This window comes from Numida meleagris, chromosome 20 (genome assembly GCF_002078875.1).
Source record: "Numida meleagris isolate 19003 breed g44 Domestic line chromosome 20, NumMel1.0, whole genome shotgun sequence".
NCBI lineage: Eukaryota > Metazoa > Chordata > Aves > Galliformes > Numididae > Numida > Numida meleagris.
Window position 1 is genome coordinate 843,729 of NC_034428.1, and position 21,592 is coordinate 865,320.

Consider the following 21,592-nt stretch of genomic DNA (forward strand, 5'->3'; position numbering starts at 1 on the left):
TTCTTGAGCACCGCCATGGATGGTGAGTCCACCACCTCCCTGGGCAGCCTGTGCCAACGCATTACCACTCTTTTGGAGAAGAAATGCTTCCTAAAATCCAACGTGACCCTCCCCTGGAGCAGTCTAAAGCCATTCCCTTTTGTCCCATCAATTTACACCGCTGTAACTGAGCTCTCCTGGCTCTCCTCATGGGAAGTCCCAGGCAGCCCCGCGAACACATGGATGCGCCGTCTGTCATGGAACCTCAGCAGTTGTACAGGGAAACGAATAAAGGGAAAGGGTAAAGGATTTCAAAAGATCCAATAACTGCTACAGAAACGGAGAAGATGAGAGGAATCAAACTACTCAAAGCAAACAGACAGATAGCTTTCAGGGAGCAAGAAATACAGTAAAAAATAGAAGAAGCAACGCTCGCTTTGAAGGCATGAAACGTCAATCCGAGAGCTGGGAGGAAGCAAATGCAAAAGGATCCTGGTATGGATGGGAGCACGTCCTGGCCAGGGCTGAGCACCGGGGCCATCAGCTGCTGGGGAAGCTTGGGGCTGGGCGTGCTTAATGGGAAATAGAGAACGGGCCGGAAAGCCGAAGAAAAGGCAACACCAAAATAGAAAGGGAAGGAATAGAAATAGAAAGCGAGAATGAAATCCGGGGCAAAGACGCTTGATCCTTTCATACCGAGGTTTAAATCCCCGTTGAGCGCCGAGCCGTTCCTTCTCCCATGGGAGGAGCAGCTCTGCGGGCACACAGCTGGCAGCCCCTGCCCCACGGAGCTGCAGGAGAGGGGAGCTGAGTCACAGCGGTGCCAGGCAGGCACGATGCTGCTGCCGGGCACACGGCGCTGGGGGCTAATTGCCAGTGAGTCAGAGAGCACCGCGCTTTGCATCTCATTTAAAAATAGAGATATAAATCCCTTTTTTTTTTTTTTTTGCAAGAGATTAAACTTTTCTGAGCGTTGTCTTCAAAGGAGATGGAGGTCCCAGCCAGACAGATCGGCGGTGACAAAGACTTTGCTCATCCCTCGCGTGAAGCTCTGCGATATATTCCATCTCCTGCATCAGCTCTGCTTTCCGCATTGCCCCTGGTCTGGCCCCCAGCCCAAACCACCCCGAGCTTCCTCCTTCACCGCTGATGTCCGACAGGAGCAGGAGAGGAACTCCAGGGGAAACACTTCATTAAGAAAGAAAAGGAGATGAAACCCTCATCCCTCAGCATCAACGCTCGGAAGAGCGACCTCAGCCAAAAGTTATTCACACCTGAAGACAGAAAGGATTAATTAGAAGCGTGCAGTGCAGCAGCCCGAGCTGGGTGCCAGCACCGCGTCCGCGTGCCAACGGCTGCACATGGAGGGAGGAGGGGAGGGGGCTGGGATTGCATCCCCTCCTGCAGGGCTGCAGGGACCCGTCCTGCACAGCGCGTCCCGTGCGCAGCTCCCGTAATAAATGGTTCCGTCCTCATCCATCACAATGGGCAACATTTATTTTGCCAGAGAATGTGCCACTTCGGCAGAGGAAATTCTGAATATTTCACTCGAGAGGATGCAAAAAGAGTGGAGAGCCTCTTAGAAAACCAAGAAACAAAATGATGAATAATATGTTCAATCTTCTCAAGGAAAACTTAATAAGAAAACCTATGAAAGGCAACTACTTGTAGAAAACGAGTTTATTCTTCTCGGGAGCTCTTTGGAAGATGATGCATGCCAACATCTGAGATTGCAACGCTTCCTTTATTTAATGCAAAGCCACTCCAGGCTCAGCTGGAGCTTGGGGCGTGCAGAGCTGCTCCCAAAGCTTTGGGTTTCTGCAGGGAAAAAGCAGAGCCCGGCGACGTCCAAGGTGGGAGCGGGAACGCGGCCACGGCCGCCCAGCATCAATCACCGACGTCTCATTGGGTACTTAAGTGGATGTCCTAATCCATGTCAATTAACTAACGCTTCATTACTTAAGTCTCGCAGCCGAGGCAGGGAGATGCTATCGCAGCCCCGGGAACGAGGCTGGGTCACGTCTGGATGGCGGCAATTAGAGGGACAGGTCCCAGGAGGCAGCGGAGCGGGGACAGCCCCGTGCACTCACAAACCCCGGGGATCCCCCCGGCCCGGCCCCTTCTGCCATCCCAGCGCCGCGCGTTCCGCTGACAACATAAATTAGCACCGTTAGCTCTCGAGAGCCCTAAGTGTTGCCTTGTGAGCGGCAATCCATCAGCTCTCCCACACGGAGCCACAATGGCGTTACGTGCAGCCCGGATGCCACCACGACGCGATTCACATCCCCTATTTATAGAGCCGTGAAGCGCCGCTGGAGCGTCCATCACGGAGGTATCCTCCTGAGCGTCCCAGGGTGCTGCAGGATGGATGTGGAGCCAGACCGATGGTCAGAGGCCGCAGCCCTGCTCTGCAAAGCACACTGCAACGAGCCCGGCCGCTCGCAGCGCTCTGGGCCACGCACACCCTGGCTTCTCCCCTATTAGGGCACGTGTGCACCGACAAGCTCTGGTTGTTCCGTCTCCAAGTTCCACGCTTGTTTCTCTTGCAAGAAACACGTTCCCACTCTCTGACGGCGTGTTATTCTCGAGGCGGCTTTCACTCGGTCTTTACGTTGAGAAATGAACCCGGAGCGCCGCGGGCTTTGCGCCGTTCCCGTCCGCTCTGCAGAAGGAAAGCTTCGCCGAGCCCAGCGCTGCCCGCCTCGTTCCAACCCGGGCCAGCAGCAAATTCACAGCGTGGGCTCTGCCTCTCCTCACACCACAGCTGAGAAGGAAGCCGTCCGTGAGCGACGAGCTTCATTTTCATGCTTCTCCCAGCTGAAGTCCGTGCGCTCCCTCTCCCCCGCAGCCAGCGGAGGCGGTGGGCACGGGGCCGTGCTCTGGGGCAGGCGGTGCCTGGAGGTGCTGATTTCCATGCAGCTGCGCATCCATCTCCAGCCAAGCCCGATGTCTGCTTCTTTTATTGCCATTGCTCGGCACCAGAAAGGCTGAATCACTCGAGGAAGCGCCGCATCCTCCTGCGCTCGGGGTCGCGAACTGGGGCTGAAGCTTGGAAAGCAAAGATGGGAGGGAGCTGGGGGGTTTCCTGCTCGGGGGAGCTCCAGCCCCGTGTCCCGGGTTGGGGAAGGGAAAGCACAAGGCGGCGTGGCCCCATAGAGCACCACCAGCACCCGACCCCACACTGCTGTGCCGCAGGGAGGCTTCATTGTGGGTTGCTAAGGCCGGAGAGAGAAATTGATAAAACCAGAGAGCAGCAGCAGTTCCATGCCAGACAGAACCTCATTTCATGAAGAATCCTCGCAAAAACCAAATTAATGTTGAAGGATAAAGGTAGGTAAACCTCCCACAGTTAAGTTCAGGCCGCAGAGGCTCAGTTTAAATCTCCCAGCAGTTCTGATTTAATCAATGTATTTCAAAGTGAAATTAGATGAAGTACATCTCCATCACAGGAAATTATGTAAGCTATCAAAGTCTGGAGGTGCAGGTCCCGGTAAGAAGAGCCAGAGGAAATATTCACATCAGCCTTAATTCCATCTTTAAAGAGGCAGTTCAGGTCCGGATTTGGGTGTTATTCAAGAGAAAGAATTCATCCCGATGATGAATGGCTCATCCTGAAGAAGGGAACAACTGCTGTTTTGGAAGGAGGATGGGAAAGCACTGACGAGGCTGGTGCCTGCCCCCTCCTCCCCAGTGCACTTGGCTGCAAGGAGCTCCCAATGGAAGAGCGTCTGGTCCCAAACCCAAACCACACTGGGCCTGAATCACCACAGCCCAATCCCTCATTACCAGCACTTAACGAGAGCGATGGACACGGCCCCACGGTGCAGCCCCAGCTCCCGCTCCTCCAGCTCAGCATCCTGATGCCTTAATCCCTCCTCACAGTCCTCTCCCTATTAGCTATCTTTAAAGGCTTAAGCATGCATATATTTTCATAATGAACCTCAGACGTGTCTGGAGTCATAGATTATTCACACCCCATAGAGTTGTTGTGTAGCAGCTCTCCCTGCCTGCTGTCAACCTGTACACACGCACAGAGCTATAAATATCAAGAAATAGTGCTGGGAGCCCTTTTGGATCAGGAAAGGTAAGAACCGGGCCACGGGGCCGCCCGGGGAGCCACCCTGCACCTCGCTCTACTTTCAGTCTACACGCTACGCACCGAAGAAAATTTAGCAACTCCTTATTTTCGGCAGATGACGGTTACATAAAGCAAGCCCAGGCTGCAGCATCCGAGCGCCTCGAGCAGATGGGCAGCGCTTCGCACATCCCATGGACCCGCGTGACAACGGAGGCACGGTCGCCGGTGACGCGGGCGCTGCCTTTGGGGAGCTGACGGGGGCACACAGTGACATCCCCCCCCCCCAAAGCCCAACCACCCACCCCGCTGCAACCCCACGGAGCCCAGCTCAGGGTGAGCCACGGCTCGGCCCTATCCGTGCCCCCACGTGCCCGGCAGCGCTGCCACAGTCACCCCTGCTCCAAGGAAGAGGCGCAGTGACGCCGCGGCCGCCGAGGAGCTGCAGTTGATTCCAGCATTATCGTGGCTGCGAAGTGGCACCAGATGAATTTCCGTGGCAATCAACGCGCCTGGGAGCAGCCAGCTCAGCCCCTGCGTGGCTGCGGGATGAGTAAGGGCTCCTCGGTGGAGGCCGTTAACTCCCACCGCTCGCTGCTCTCATTACTTCCCAGACTGCCAGGCTTGCATCTTTGACGTGCGGCTGCATCTACGTTTGACAGCGTGAACTTGATGAGTGGAATTCACGGGCAATGTTTGCTTTGGCAGGAACGACCGGGCCCATAAAGTTTCCTCGGCGCAAACACAGAGGGCCGTGTGCTTTTAACGAGTCGCTTTACGCAATCGGGAAGAAACGGCCGACGGTAATTTTTGCTCGTGCTCGCAAATCACTCGGGAGCGGAACGCTGCCAAAACCCCGGCGTGTCGTTTAAAACAGGAGAGCTGTGGCTATGGGAGGAGAGTCAGCAGGCACGGAGCCGTCACACGCGCACGCACGCACTGGCACAGCCCAATGCACACACATCCGCTGGGTGAGCTCCAGGCCCCCAGCCACCCCCACCCCTGGGCAGAGCAGACCCACGGAGCTGGGCTGCAAAGCTGAGGCTGTGAACCCAGCCTGCTCGCAGCTCTGCGCAAAGTTCCCACTGGTGAAAGCGAGGCAAGAAGCATTTTCAGCGTGCGGGTTTGAAGGTTCTGCTGTGCTCAGCTTAAGAGAGCGCGGCTCGACTGCAAGGTCACGGAGCTGCCGCTGCCCTGGGGCAGAAGGAATCCGACTTAAAAGGAGCAGCACACACAGCAGCATCTCCCTGTGCCATACAGCACAGGGTGAAGCGGGCGCAGGCAAGGTCTGCTGCTCCTCTCCGAGCTATTTTTCTGGTTGTCTTCGAGAAAATGAGGGGAAATGGCACGGGAAATGTCAGAAATAAACCCAGAAGCAATTAGAGTTAGAGAGAAGCGGGAGCAGCAGGCAAGGTTAGCAGGAAAGTTATCTCTTATTAAAAATAAAACACGGAGGGACTGCAGGCTGACGGGGTGGTGCGGAGGACAGGCTGGCAGCGAGGATCCAGGGCACGCAGCAAAGCAATTCACCGGGCAATTGGAGCAGAGAAGCGGGCGGCAGGCTCCCATTTCCGCGGCTAAAATCCTCACGAAAATAAAAAAAGCAGAGGGCGTCCTCTGTTTCTAAGATTACAGTCTTCTGCCGGCTCCAGCCCTGGAAACAGCCCTCCGGCTCCACCGCTCTTTTTCATCTTCCACAAAATAAATCCGAACTGGGAGGCACCCTGAAAAGCATCTCAGGTGCTTCGCCCGGGAGCGGTCCCTAAGGTCACGGCGGCACCGCAGGCTCCCGGAGGCTCCGTCCTTCCCCACGCAGCTCATCCCCGCCCGCTGCCCGAGCCCACGGCGGGGGCACAGCCACGGGGACGAGGTTGGGGCACGGGACCGCGCGGTGCCCAGGGTGGTGCTGCCCGTAGCAGATACAAACCAGAACGCGACCGACGATAAAACACAGATGGACAACAGAACCCAACGGCCTCTCTCGGTTCTTCGGCACTGAAAGAAAATTTCAGCTCAAGTTTCACCTCCCCGGGGCTTAAATCCAAAGCTCGAGCCCAGCGACAAAGCCTCCGACGACTCCAAAGGGCCGTACAGAAGCGCCCTTAGCATCACCCACATCCCGACAGCGAGCGGGGCACCCTGCAGAGCCCCAGCTCCGCGGGACCCCTGGGAGCAGCGGGAGGGCGGGGGCTCCTCGAGGTGCTGCTCCGTCCGTCCGTCCATCCGTGCGTCCATCCCGCAGCCATGCAGATCCCCGGGTCCCGCTCCCCGGGGAGCGCCGTGTATCCCAAGCCCCGGTGCCTTGCGCTGGGGGGCAGAGGGATGCTCTGCACGTCCGGGAAGCACAGCACAGCGCTGCCGGGTGCCGCTGCCGCGCTCCGCAGGCACCGGGAGCTCCGCGGAGGCAGCGCTGCCCGACCCGCGCCCCACGCCAATCGCTCACTTGTTCCGAATGGGACTTCTCGGATAGAAAATCGGGCTGGGGGGAAAGGCACGCGGCGCGCATCGCCCGGCGGTGCCGCTTCCCTCGCCGCCTTACGGTCTCAACACACGGCTGCTTTAAATGTATTCTGCCGAAACACGGTCAAAACAAACAAAAATCGGCATTCCTGCAGCTTTAAGGACAGACATGCAAGGAGAGGGCAGGGTCTGGCTAAGTAGCGCTCTCCAAACACAATGCCACGAAAATAACAAGATTTCGGCTCAGATGACTTCGCGGCGGTAATGAAAATGCGTTACATAACACTTTGCCTCTGTCTCCTCCGCTTCGCAATTCTCGATTAATCTACAAAACGCATCCGTCCGTCCGTCCGTCCGCGGGCACCGTGCGTGCCCGGGGTGCCCCGGCCGCGAGTCCCGGCCCCTTCCTTCCCCGGGAGCAGAGCCGGGCGGCGGGGCAGCCTGCCCGGGAGCGGCCAGATAACAGCAAACGGGCAGTGAAAAGCAGACGAGACATCGCGTTCGGCAGGGCGACGGAAGGAGCACGGAAGGGAGGCGAACGGCGGCTCCCCGAGCGCTTCCCTCCGAGCCGCCGGGCGGGATCGATTCACGCCCGCCGCCGCTCCCCGCCCGAACAAGTTCGCGATGCAAGTCCGGAGCCCCACCGCCGCCGGTTCCGCTCCCGGTTCCGCGGAGCAGCGCGCACCGCCCGGCCCTACCTGCTTCCCGGGAGCCGTTGTATCCACATGGTCACGTCTCCCGGTGCCGGCCCGGCCCGTCCCGGCGGGGCTCACCGCCTCAGCTCTCCATCCGTGCGCGCCGCCCCGCGCCCGCGGCAGCGCTCAGCGGCGGGGCANACAAACCACCCCAACTGATCAGCCAACCACTCCAACCAATGGACAAACCACCCCAACTCATGGGCCAACCACTCCAACCAACAGACAAACCACCCCAACTGCCAAACAAAACCAACTGGAAGATAAACCACCCCAACCAATGGACAAACCACCCCAGCTGAAGGACAAACCACCCCATCTGACAAACAAACCACTCCAACTGCCAAACAATACCAACTGGAAGATAAACCACTCCAACCAATGGACAAACCATCCCAACCACCAGACCAAACTTGAGCATCCCCGGCACCACGGCGCAGGACCCCGTGTTCCATCCTGCAGATGGGCAGGTGCGGCGCTGCGTGCCCGGTTGGTACCTGCTGTGTCCCCCAGGCCACGGGGTGGACGTGCGTCCTTTCCACCACTGCTGTGGCCGGCAGCTGGCTCAGCGGTGCTGGGGCGCCCACGGGGCTCCTCGATGGCGGGTGTGGGAGCTGGGCTGCTGGGGGTTGGTGCAGTGGCAACGGTGGTGGCGGCGGTGGTGGCGGCGGCGGTGGTGGTGGTGATGGTGGTGGTGGCGGCGGTGGTGAAGATGCTGGGCAGCGTGCTGCTCTCCAGGGAGTCCTCCTCACCCGTGGGGCCCCAGACGATGACCTCGGGCAGCGCCGTGGGCCGCCCATCACGTGGGGCGAAGCCACGGCCCCGCAGCTGTCGCCGGGTGCGGGGCAGGGGGACAGGGGGCGGGCGGCGGGCGCGGGGGGCACACGGCCAGGGGGGGCTGGGGCGCCGGGGCTCCTCGCTGCCCCCCGTGCTCCACAGCACACCACGGGGCAGTCTGTGCCGCTGTGCCGACCGTGGCGAGAGACGGGTCCCGGCAGGCTCGCAGCTGGCAAGGTCCATGGCGAGGTGGAACATGGCTATCAACATCCAAGCATGGCTTCCTAGCGGGCAACCTGACCTGCAGATAGAGACAGAGAGAGTTAGAAAGCAGGAGAGCACGGGCAGCACGACCAACCCCTTTCACAAACTGCGGAGCAACACTCATCAGCCCAGCCACGTCCGACCCAGCGACACTCCCAACCCCATCAGCACCGGGACAGGACACTGCCACCTCCCTGCCACCCCAAATGGCATCGCAGGACGCCCCAGCCACCTGCTCCCCTTCCTGCTGCCCACGTGGTAACAGCACAGACAGCGAGAGCAACATCAAAGCCAAGGCTGCACGCGAGAAGAGCAGTACGGGTGTCCTCCCATCCTTCCATCTCCATCAGGAGCAGCCGGGGGAGCCGGCCCAGGGGACCCAGCCCTCCCTCATTTAAGGGCTCTGGGCACAGCGATGCCAGCAGGGAGCTCACGGCGGGCGGCGGGACCGACCGCTCAATGAGAGCGAGCGCGTGAGAGTACACGTACGCTCGCTTCAGCATGTGTAACCCACTTCTCATTAATCAGGTCGCAGTGACTCAAAAGCAGCGCTCGCTCTTCCCAGGCGCAGGGCTGGGCATGCAGCACTGAGCCCCAGCGTGTGCCGGCTGCGAGCGAGGAGCAAAGCCCCGAACGCGGCAGGGAATGACGAGCAGGCGCTCGGCTGCAGATCAAATGGAAATCACACTGAACTGTCAGCGGGTTAATTATTTCAAATTTTGCTTTGATGTAAAGTGCCACCATTATTTCCTGTCAAATCTCTCTTTCTTCTCCAGTCGCCGTGTAAAGTTCTGCTCTAACTCACGGCTCCCCCTGTGATGTTCGCTCATGTGCAGCGCAGTGTTTCGCTGTAAGAAAACACCTGAGATACACAGGGTTTTTTTTTTTCTCTTTTTTTTTTTTTATTTTTTTCAGGCCAAAGCCCAGAAATCTTCACTCCATTTTATTCAGCTTTCACACGAGAAAGACTTTTGTCGAACTCAGCAGGAGTTAATGAGAGCTTTATATGCCTAAATAGACTAATCCTCCGCAGCGCTACACCCCGTAAAGCCATTGGTAGCACTACAAAATGTGCATCTGGTTGACAGAAGAATTTGTATACTCCCTCCGTGCGTGAGCAAATGAAGCCAATGGAGATGACCTGGATACTCTGAGGCGCAGTCTTTTTCTGTTCAAAGCATCTATTTTTTTTCTCCCTCCCTAATTGGCTATATATATATTTTTTTTTTTCCGAAGCATAACAGCATTTATTTTGGGGAGGAAAAAGGCGATGCGCGGAAAGAGCGCAGAAGGAGAAAGGGAAGAGCCAGAAACAGACGACAGAAACCAAAATAGTTCAGGCTGGGGGAGGAAGAATTTCAAGATGTTAGAAAATAAAAATAAAAATACAACGCGGTACCAACTACATTGTCAGCGCGTTTCTCACAGGGCAGCAGAGCTGGGTGCAGCACCAGCGCCCGCTCCCGTGCCCTCGGTCTGGGTGGCACCTTCTCCCCACCCATGGGTGCCGCAGGTTTGTAAAGGGGACCAGGGGCATCTGCAGTCCTGCACCAGCTTCGTGGCGTGAGATTTCGGGAGCTGAGCTGCACGCTCACCCACGGCGTGGAAGCGAGAGGATTTTGGAACAGAGAGCAGCCCCATGCGCTGCGCTGCAGGCACAGAGAAGCCAGAAGTCGGACGTCCGGGCATGCAGAGAGCACTAAGAACAGGTTCTCCTGAGCAATGCTCACATCCACGCTGTCACTCCAGCGGGCGTCACGCTCCGTTTTAGCCTCTGCCCAACTCCCCGGTACGACCTGAAATTTCTCCTTGCGGGGAAGGAGAGGAGCAGGCACCCCCAGCGCGACGCTCAGCCAGCAGCGCGCTCGCAGCGCTCGGACGTGAGCGCACACACGCAGCAGCGCGCCTCGCTGCCTGCCCGCTCCTCCACGAGGAAGGAAGCAGTGCAAATGAGGCACTTTTTATTAATAACTGCCAAAAAGGAGGAGAAGGAAAACGCAACCAGCCCAAACTCAGCTGTCGCTTTACGTCCCTGCTGTTGTCTTTGAGCTTCTCAAAGACAAAATATCGCTCCCCAGCCCTTGGGGTTGGCGGCTCGCGGAGGAAAGCGCATTTCTCCCCTCTTCCCGTTTTCTACTGCTTGCTCATGACGTATCCAAGTCGCAGCAGCAGTGGCAGAGCCCCAGCACACCGCAGCACCGGGCAGCTCACAGGGCTCGGCTCCAGCCCGAGCATCACTTCAGTGCTGCCCTGCAGCTGGGGGCAGACACAGCGTGCAACCCTGGGCATCGTGTGGGTCACAGCAGAAACACCGTACCCAAACACATCCAGGGACATTCTTCCTCCCCACCCTTGCTCCCCAGGCTCATCCTGGCTTTGAGCAATGCCACTGAGACACTGTGACCCCCCGAGCATCCTCCCGGGCACCCCATGGGCTGGCATGGCCCCGGGAGTCGGGTGCTGGGTGGGAGCTGCGAGCCCAAATTCCCCCGCTGGGATTTGGTGTGCCACGCCATGCAATCTTTGGAGGGCTTTGCAACAACAGAAGAGAAAGTGTCCTTCAGAATAAATAGCAGCGTGTGGGAGTTGCCGTCGCCAAGGCAACGCAGGCGATGCGCGCTGAGCGGCGCTGGGGATGCGGCAGTGCCGGTGGCTGCGGGGGTCCCGGGGCTCTGTTGGGAGCAGCCCCACTCCATGACCCCACAGCAGCCAGAGGGACTGCGGATCACTGCCCCGAGCTCTAAACCCAGCACCCTGCAGGTCCCAGAGGTGACAAAACAGGGGACAGCCCAGGCAGCGGGGACACGTCTGCCCCAGAGGGCCACAATGGCACTGCCCCAAGCCAAGCTACTCCATGAAAGCCCCACACCACGGGCACGCCGAAACGCCGGACCCTCTGTGCCCCCATTCCCCCCTCGCTGGGTGCACGTCCCCGCTCGCCTCCCGGGAGCAGCAAGTCTCTGCTCTGCAGGCTGCCGGCGCGACTCGGAGGACGAACGAATCTTTGCTGATGCATCAAATGGCACAAATCCTCCTGCAACTGCTCGAGCTGCACCGCGCCAGGCAGGAGGCAGAGGCCGAGGAACAGCAGTGCCCTCAGTGCCACGGCCATGAGCGCTCGGTGCGCTGACAGCCACGGCACCGCCGCCTGCATGGAGACCCACGGGGCAACATTGGGATTTGGGTTGCCCCCAAGCCCCTCCCTGCCCCCAGCTATTTTTTTCCCATTGCAAAGGATGTCGGGGAAAGCATGGGGGGTTAAGACTTCTTCTGTCTTGCGGGGTGAATGGGAGCGTTATGCCTCAAACTCGAGGGGAAGCCCAATGAAAGTTGGGAATTTAGTCAGGAAAAGAGCGGAGCAGCAGGAAGATTTGGAACGATGGAATCCTTTCATTGCCCTCCTTGCCCAGGAACATTCCTGCCCATGTACAACAAACTCCTCCAGTGGGTTAATGGCTGCAAGAGGGCCTTATTTTCACCCGGCGAGAGAAACTCCTACAAATATTTATACATCCCTACTGACAGGTACAAGAGCTGTTGGCTGATTTCAATGCAACCACTCAGGTAATTACAGTGATTGCATGCACCAGGACCACGGGAGTGGGACCCCAGCAGCAGCCCCCACCTCGCTCCAGCAGCGTGGAGACAGAGCGAGTTGAATGGGACCACGAGCCAGAGTTTAATTTCCTGGCAGAATTAAAAACACGTAAATATTTAGTCATTTGTTTTCCCTCCCTTTCCCCTTGCTCTTTTGGAAAGGGCCAACTCAGACATCAGCCATAAATTTCCGCCAGTGAGATTAAATCCCTCGGTTGGAGGCACAGCGGAGCGAGGGGGAGAAGCCGGCACGTTCTGCATTTTAAGCTGAGCCTGTGACAGCCCACGCCAGCACCGCAGCACAGCCCTGGCCGTGAGCACCGTGCTCCAGGCGTCCTCCAGCATCCCAGAGCATCCCAATGCACCCCGGAGCATCTCAGAGCATCCCAACACAGAGCAGCCTCAGTCGTGGGGATTTTCTGTCTTTCAGCTCCAACCACTTTGCTGAGCAGAGGCGATCTCTCTTTGCAGGGTGATGGAGTCACCCGAGCAGAAGGCACTGAGCCAGACCCGCTGCCTGCCCTGTCTCATGTGTCCTCCCCGTAAGAAAATCCTTTTCCAAATCCTCTCCGACGCAGCCCTCTGCTTTGAAGAGCAGGGAGGCTGGCACTTCAGAAACAGATTAACTCAAGGAGCTGCACGGGGCTGATCTTGCCACGCTTTGCACCTCAGTGACATTGTCCTGGTGACATCATGCCGGTGCCATCTCCTCTCTGCCATGCCCAGAGCAGAGGTGTCACTGCCACAGGGCTCCGTCCATCACTCCGAGGCCAGGCCCATTCCCTGCCCATGCATGGAGCCTCATCTACTGCCAGCAGCCTGAGAGCATCTTGAGAAGCACTTGGTTAATTGGCATTCTCCGAGCGTGGAAGAACCTCCCGTCTAAGATTCTCTCTGCTCTGCCATTACCACTTCTGTTCTCACATCTCCCTCATTATCACGCGAAATAGCGTGGCAAACCCGGGTCCGAGCTCTCCTCGTGCCACACCAAGAAGGGAAAGCATCTCACACTGCCTCCAGGCAAAGCGTGCTCCTGCCCTTTCTCTCCAGGTGCGGGTGACATTCACGGATCCTGCAGGGAGGGCAAAGCAGCGCAGGGACAAACCCCTCTGCAACGCTGCAGCTCCCGCAGCCCACGGGGTTGCACGGTGCCACGGGACATGGGTTAAACCAACAGCTGCAACACCAGGCTGGAAATCCCCGCATTTGGTCATCTGTCAAAGCAATTAACGAGGATCAGGGCCGCGGAGTGGCTTTGACGAATGGCAAAATACAAATTGTCAGCAGCTTGCAAGCCATTCGCCAAGAACCCAGTTCGGGGAAGCCTCAAAAGAAGCACTCGAGTGTGACTGTAGAGGGCAGAGCGGCTGAGGTGCTGATTCGCATCCTTTCACAAGGTGCTTGTTTGCTCTCCAAAACCAGCCCCTTTCTCCCATGACTGTGGAGACACTTCACAGGCGGCAGTAAATGCAGAATAGGCTGATTTTTAATGCAGAATTATACAAATGGAGCCATTCTTCCATTTCATGCCTCGTGTTAGGTAATGTATTGGTATTGCAGGAGGAATCAAGGTTATGTCCTTGTTTGGATGATTTACGAACGGAGCACTTTACATCTCCAAACAGCGGGTGGAACAGAGACAGAACCATTCCCAGCAGGAACGGGAGGGCTGCGATGGGTGATGCTGGCTGCTCCCAGGCCAGGCACAGCATCCTCATGTCTGAGTGATGGGAACCACGAGCATCAGTGACCTACACCGGAGCTCAGAGCACCGCAGGCATACTGACAAAAGTCCCTGGGTTTGCAAGGAGAAATGCTGCTGCACCTCAGGGCTGACTTTCAGGCTGGAGCAAGGGGAAAGCAGCAGGTCCTTGGCCGCAGCCGCCTCCTCCCAGCCCCGTGTTTCTGCACCATCCCTGCAGAGCAGCGAGCGTCCTTCGCTGCAAAGCTACAAAGCCATTGCCATGGAAATAAAGCATCTCCATTGCATTCTGGGGCCAAACGCCCCGTGGACGGGCTGGGAGGAGGAGAGCAGCAAATTCCCACGTGCGGGTCGCAGGGATGGATGGCACCATGGGATCGGGGGGGGGCTGCACGGAGCAGGATCCCAGCACTGTGCAGGGTCACTGCGTGGCTCCGTGGGATGTCGCAGTGCACCCAACTCCAGCAGCTCTGCGGTGCTGGGAATGCACTGCCCGGAGCACGAGTCTCTCCAAGATGATCATCAATGTGAGAAAAGGCTGCCAGGGTCTGGAATGCCAGGACTGGGAATTCAGGTGCAGAAGCTGGCTCAGCAGCACCCAGGTAAATTAAACGCGCCACATCACCACCTCTTCCTGTTACAGAACTGAGCTGCAGGATTACCAACTAATAAAAGTGGTATTTAAACAGTTCCTGAGTTCCTTTGCTCCCCCCCCTCCCTCCACAAGTAATTAAACTGACAACACTTTGTGCAGCAGAAGGGAGAGGATTCATGACAACAGAAAATGAGGCAGGGGGTGAAGCAGCCCCAAGCCCAATGCCACAGCACCCACGGGTGCCACCAGCACCCGACCAACCTGGGGACCAGCAGATAACCCTGCAGGTCCAGGACCAGCTCGGGGGGATTAACACAGCCCTGGTGCCCCGTGTGCTCCCGCAGTGCCAGGCAGCAGCGGAGCTGCTCCCATCCACAGCGCTCCTGTGACTGCCTTCAGCTCACCCAGCTGCAAATAAATAATTTTAACATTTGAATAGCGGCGAGTGGGGAAGGCATAATTAATACCCAGCGGTATCTCCAATATGCTGATCCTGTAGCGCAGCCCCTGCCAAGGCTGTCAGGGAGCAGATCTGGCTCAGCAGTGCTGCAGCCCCGTCTGTTCGCACGTTTGGGTCCTGTCCTTCCAGCACATGGAAAGGTCGAGCCTGAGCCCGAGGTGCTGCCTGCACCCAAATGCACACCATGGGGTTCTGATGCAAGACCACGCCAACACCCTGCAAGGAGCAGTGTGGCCTTGCAGAGCAACACAAGCAAGAGCAAAAACCCCACAATCAGCCCAAGCGGGCGTAAGTGATGCATGCTGCAAAGGCATGAGAAGATTTGTGCCACAGCAGCCACACACCCGGTCTGTGCCAAAGCAGAGCCAAAATCTCAGCCTGGGTTTCAATCTCAGCCCCGGTTTTCAAACATTCCAATGGATGCCGACGGGATATGGGTTAGGGTTAGGGTTATGTCAGTGGGATAGGGGGTGCCCAACATCCCTGTGCACATTGCAGTGGATGCTAGGGGGGTGCAGAGCGCTCAGCATCCCATCCACAATCCAATGAATGCCAATGGGATGCACTGTGCCCAGCATCCCCGTGCACATTGCAATGGATGCTGGTGGGATGTGGGGTGCCCAGCACCCCCGTGCACGTTGCAATGGATGTTGTTGGGATGCAGGGTGCCTGGTATCCCCGTGCTGGGAGCACCCGGCACGGCACCGCCGGCACACACGGATAACAAGCACCACCACGGATCTCCGGCACAGCCTGACTTGCTCTGACAAGGACACAGCATCTGTTAGGGGCTGTTTTACCCGCTCGCGTGGGATTATTTCAGATAGGATTTGAAAAGCACCGGGGGCGGGCGGAGGAGAAGCCCAGGAAGGCAGCGCGTGCCTTCAGGCAGGGAAACGTCTTCAGCAGATTGCTGCGTAAAACCTGAGCTCCGTTATCCACCTGCTGCTGCTGCGCCGCAAAGCGCCCAGCCAGCGCTCGCACAGCACCCGTGCATGGGGTGGCTGCCCTGGGAAGAGCCGGAGCCACCCAACGTGGCGAGCTGCACGCGGCCCCGCTGCTTCAGCATCGCTCTGCGCCCGACGCTCAGCTCAGCACCGGCAGATCCAGCGCAGGGAGAGGCCCCCCATGGTGCTCAGCCAGCCCAAGGTGCACGCACACCCCGGGGGTGACCTGGCAGCCTCGGTGCCCGGGCTCTGCCAGCGCCGCCGAGCAGCGGCCAAACACAGCGCGCATTTAGCGCGGCGCGGCCGACAGAAGGGCATTTCATCGCGCTGCCCGCGGCAACACTCGCCGTCTGTCCCTCCCGCACAAAGGGCGGCTGTGAGAGCTGGCTTTCAGGCTCGAACCTGCACCTGTCTCCCATTTATCTCCCTCTTCCCCCCGGGATTTTGCGCCGGGGCTGGGGAGCGGGCAGCAGCAAGAGCCGCAATTCAGACGCGACCCATTGGGAAGTTTCTCCCAGCGCCGTTTCCAAATGCGCCGAAAATCTTCCAGAAAAGCCACGATCTCAAGCTCCAGCCTGCGTGAAAAATGAAGATAAAAAGCCACAGAGCTGCCCTCTCTGCCACTACCCCGAGAGCTGGACACCCCCCCTTCCACAAGTGTATTTACAGAATGGGGCTGCTGAAAGGAAGGGATTGCACGGGGCAGTAAACCCGGCGGCTTAGAGCTTATCCCTGATGCAGCCAAGCGTAAATCAGGACAGCAGAGTTCAGCTGCGGGCCCTGTCCCACCAGATCGGACCCAGCACGAAGAGGAGGCAGCAACCGAGGGCCCCCGCACCGCGACCACCCCTTGTTCCTAGCGGTGGGCACAGGCTCACAGAGGAACATGCATTTCCCCGTGGTCACAAATGAAGAACGAGGCCATATCCCTGCTTCGCTTGGGAGTTTTCTCCTTTTTCCATGTGTTTATCCCCTGTAGAATCCACCCACGAACCAAGCAGGTTTCTCTCCTCCAGAACCCACCCTCAGGAAGGCGCAGACCCTCCCCAGCCCCTGAAGGGCCTTCCACGAAGTCACGGTGCAAGCTATCCCTTATGGCATTCTGATGCTGAACCAGCCCTTACGGTGCCCATCGGCTGCATGAGGCCAGCCCAGGACTGCCAGAACCCACGGCTTCCCCGCAAAGAAACCGAGTGCTTATCTTGTTTTCTGAATTAATGTGCTCAGGCGCATCATTACAGCGTACACGGGAAACACTTTGATCTAAAAAAATAAGATAAGTTGGCTCAGTGTGCATTAAGTAGCAGCTTAACGAGTTTTAAAACAAAATAATTAAAATGGGTTCATTATACTGCTGTAACACAATACGACTGCACGGGAACGGCGCATCGGAGTTCACAGCGCTGCCCGCTGAGATATCCCAAATAATGGAGAATGCTATCACAGTGACAAAATCCGAGCCAAGAGCATCTTCTAATGTGGTTTGTAATGATGATCCCCCAAGGAGCTCTGGCGTCCTGGGAAGGAAACTGAGCCCTGAATCCTCTGAAGTGCCACTGCCTTCACCCCCATCCTACTATCAGAGCAGACAGCCTCATGTTGGGAAACGCAACTGAGCCAGGTGGCACCGCCAGCACCGTGCCCATGGATGGAGTTATCCCAGTTCGTGGAATCATAGGATCACTGAGGCTGGGAAAGACCTAAGGCCATCAAACCCAACCATCAACCCATCCCCACCATGCCTCAGTGCCACATCTCCACCATTCTTGAGCACCGCCATGGATGGTGAGTCCACCACCTCCCTGGGCAGCCTGTGCCAACGCATTACCACTCTTTTGGAGAAGAAATGCTTCCTAAAATCCAACGTGACCCTCCCCTGGAGCAGTCTAAAGCCATTCCCTTTTGTCCCATCAATTTACACCGCTGTAACTGAGCTCTCCTGGCTCTCCTCATGGGAAGTCCCAGGCAGCCCCGCGAACACATGGATGCGCCGTCTGTCATGGAACCTCAGCAGTTGTACAGGGAAACGAATAAAGGGAAAGGGTAAAGGATTTCAAAAGATCCAATAACTGCTACAGAAACGGAGAAGATGAGAGGAATCAAACTACTCAAAGCAAACAGACAGATAGCTTTCAGGGAGCAAGAAATACAGTAAAAAATAGAAGAAGCAACGCTCGCTTTGAAGGCATGAAACGTCAATCCGAGAGCTGGGAGGAAGCAAATGCAAAAGGATCCTGGTATGGATGGGAGCACGTCCTGGCCGGGGCTGAGCACCGGGGCCATCAGCTGCTGGGGAAGCTTGGGGCTGGGCGTGCTTAATGGGAAATAGAGAACGGGCCGGAAAGCCGAAGAAAAGGCAACACCAAAATAGAAAGGGAAGGAATAGAAATAGAAAGCGAGAATGAAATCCGGGGCAAAGACGCTTGATCCTTTCATACCGAGGTTTAAATCCCCGTTGAGCGCCGAGCCGTTCCTTCTCCCATGGGAGGAGCAGCTCTGCGGGCACACAGCTGGCAGCCCCTGCCCCACGGAGCTGCAGGAGAGGGGAGCTGAGTCACAGCGGTGCCAGGCAGGCACGATGCTGCTGCCGGGCACACGGTGCCGGGGGCTAATTGCCAGTGAGTCAGAGAGCACCGCGCTTTGCATCTCATTTAAAAATAGAGATATAAATCCCTTTTTTTTTTTTTTTTGCAAGAGATTAAACTTTTCTGAGCGTTGTCTTCAAAGGAGATGGAGGTCCCAGCCAGACAGATCGGCGGTGACAAAGACTTTGCTCATCCCTCGCGTGAAGCTCTGCGATATATTCCATCTCCTGCATCAGCTCTGCTTTCCGCATTGCCCCTGGTCTGGCCCCCACCCCAAACCACCCCGAGCTTCCTCCTTCACCGCTGATGTCCGACAGGAGCAGGAGAGGAACTCCAGGGGAAACACTTCATTAAGAAAGAAAAGGAGATGAAACCCTCATCCCTCAGCATCAACGCTCGGAAGAGCGACCTCAGCCAAAAGTTATTCACACCTGAAGACAGAAAGGATTAATTAGAAGCGTGCAGTGCAGCAGCCCGAGCTGGGTGCCAGCACCGCGTCCGCGTGCCAACGGCTGCACATGGAGGGAGGAGGGGAGGGGGCTGGGATTGCATCCCCTCCTGCAGGGCTGCAGGGACCCGTCCTGCACAGCGCGTCCCGTGCGCAGCTCCCGTAATAAATGGTTCCGTCCTCATCCATCACAATGGGCAACATTTATTTTGCCAGAGAATGTGCCACTTCGGCAGAGGAAATTCTGAATATTTCACTCGAGAGGATGCAAAAAGAGTGGAGAGCCTCTTAGAAAACCAAGAAACAAAATGATGAATAATATGTTCAATCTTCTCAAGGAAAACTTAATAAGAAAACCTATGAAAGGCAACTACTTGTAGAAAACGAGTTTATTCTTCTCGGGAGCTCTTTGGAAGATGATGCATGCCAACATCTGAGATTGCAACGCTTCCTTTATTTAATGCAAAGCCACTCCAGGCTCAGCTGGAGCTTGGGGCGTGCAGAGCTGCTCCCAAAGCTTTGGGTTTCTGCAGGGAAAAAGCAGAGCCCGGCGACGTCCAAGGTGGGAGCGGGAACGCGGCCACGGCCGCCCAGCATCAATCACCGACGTCTCATTGGGTACTTAAGTGGATGTCCTAATCCATGTCAATTAACTAACGCTTCATTACTTAAGTCTCGCAGCCGAGGCAGGGAGATGCTATCGCAGCCCCGGGAACGAGGCTGGGTCACGTCTGGATGGCGGCAATTAGAGGGACAGGTCCCAGGAGGCAGCGGAGCGGGGACAGCCCCGTGCACTCACAAACCCTGGGGATCCCCCCGGCCCGGCCCCTTCTGCCATCCCAGCGCCGCGCGTTCCGCTGACAACATAAATTAGCACCGTTAGCTCTCGAGAGCCCTAAGTGTTGCCTTGTGAGCGGCAATCCATCAGCTCTCCCACACGGAGCCACAATGGCGTTACGTGCAGCCCGGATGCCACCACGACGCGATTCACATCCCCTATTTATAGAGCCGTGAAGCGCCGCTGGAGCGTCCATCACGGAGGTATCCTCCTGAGCGTCCCAGGGTGCTGCAGGATGGATGTGGAGCCAGACCGATGGTCAGAGGCCGCAGCCCTGCTCTGCAAAGCACACTGCAACGAGCCCGGCCGCTCGCAGCGCTCTGGGCCACGCACACCCTGGCTTCTCCCCTATTAGGGCACGTGTGCACCGACAAGCTCTGGTTGTTCCGTCTCCAAGTTCCACGCTTGTTTCTCTTGCAAGAAACACGTTCCCACTCTCTGACGGCGTGTTATTCTCGAGGCGGCTTTCACTCGGTCCTTACGTTGAGAAATGAACCCGGAGCGCCGCGGGCTTTGCGCCGTTCCCGTCCGCTCTGCAGAAGGAAAGCTTCGCCGAGCCCAGCGCTGCCCGCCTCGTTCCAACCCGGGCCAGCAGCAAATTCACAGCGTGGGCTCTGCCTCTCCTCACACCACAGCTGAGAAGGAAGCCGTCCGTGAGCGACGAGCTTCATTTTCATGCTTCTCCCAGCTGAAGTCCGTGCGCTCCCTCTCCCCCGCAGCCAGCGGAGGCGGTGGGCACGGGGCCGTGCTCTGGGGCAGGCAGTGCCTGGAGGTGCTGATTTCCATGCAGCTGCGCATCCATCTCCAGCCAAGCCCGATGTCTGCTTCTTTTATTGCCATTGCTCGGCACCAGAAAGGCTGAATCACTCGAGGAAGCGCCGCATCCTCCTGCGCTCGGGGTCGCGAACTGGGGCTGAAGCTTGGAAAGCAAAGATGGGAGGGAGCTGGGGGGTTTCCTGCTCGGGGGAGCTCCAGCCCCGTGTCCCGGGTTGGGGAAGGGAAAGCACAAGGCGGCGTGGCCCCATAGAGCACCACCAGCACCCGACCCCACACTGCTGTGCCGCAGGGAGGCTTCATTGTGGGTTGCTAAGGCCGGAGAGAGAAATTGATAAAACCAGAGAGCAGCAGCAGTTCCATGCCAGACAGAACCTCATTTCATGAAGAATCCTCGCAAAAACCAAATTAATGTTGAAGGATAAAGGTAGGTAAACCTCCCACAGTTAAGTTCAGGCCGCAGAGGCTCAGTTTAAATCTCCCAGCAGTTCTGATTTAATCAATGTATTTCAAAGTGAAATTAGATGAAGTACATCTCCATCACAGGAAATTATGTAAGCTATCAAAGTCTGGAGGTGCAGGTCCCGGTAAGAAGAGCCAGAGGAAATATTCACATCAGCCTTAATTCCATCTTTAAAGAGGCAGTTCAGGTCCGGATTTGGGTGTTATTCAAGAGAAAGAATTCATCCCGATGATGAATGGCTCATCCTGAAGAAGGGAACAACTGCTGTTTTGGAAGGAGGATGGGAAAGCACTGACGAGGCTGGTGCCTGCCCCCTCCTCCCCAGTGCACTTGGCTGCAAGGAGCTCCCAATGGAAGAGCGTCTGGTCCCAAACCCAAACCACACTGGGCCTGAATCACCACAGCCCAATCCCTCATTACCAGCACTTAACGAGAGCGATGGACACGGCCCCACGGTGCAGCCCCAGCTCCCGCTCCTCCAGCTCAGCATCCTGATGCCTTAATCCCTCCTCACAGTCCTCTCCCTATTAGCTATCTTTAAAGGCTTAAGCATGCATATATTTTCATAATGAACCTCAGACGTGTCTGGAGTCATAGATTATTCACACCCCATAGAGTTGTTGTGTAGCAGCTCTCCCTGCCTGCTGTCAACCTGTACACACGCACAGAGCTATAAATATCAAGAAATAGTGCTGGGAGCCCTTTTGGATCAGGAAAGGTAAGAACCGGGCCACGGGGCCGCCCGGGGAGCCACCCTGCACCTCGCTCTACTTTCAGTCTACACGCTACGCACCGAAGAAAATTTAGCAACTCCTTATTTTCGGCAGATGACGGTTACATAAAGCAAGCCCAGGCTGCAGCATCCGAGCGCCTCGAGCAGATGGGCAGCGCTTCACACATCCCATGGACCCGCGTGACAACGGAGGCACGGTC

At 57.2% G+C, this 21,592-nt stretch overlaps 1 protein-coding gene across 1 annotated transcript in view; it reads right to left on the minus strand.

Annotated features, from left to right (window-relative positions):
* Window positions 1-9,124, minus strand: part of AJAP1 (adherens junctions associated protein 1) — a 29,848-nt gene extending 20,724 nt beyond the window's left edge. The window contains exon 1 of the mRNA XM_021417697.1: window positions 7,707-9,124. Within this exon, the coding sequence (XP_021273372.1) occupies window positions 7,707-8,256 (550 nt within the window). The 5' untranslated portion in view covers window positions 8,257-9,124. The remainder of the gene's footprint in view (window positions 1-7,706) is intronic.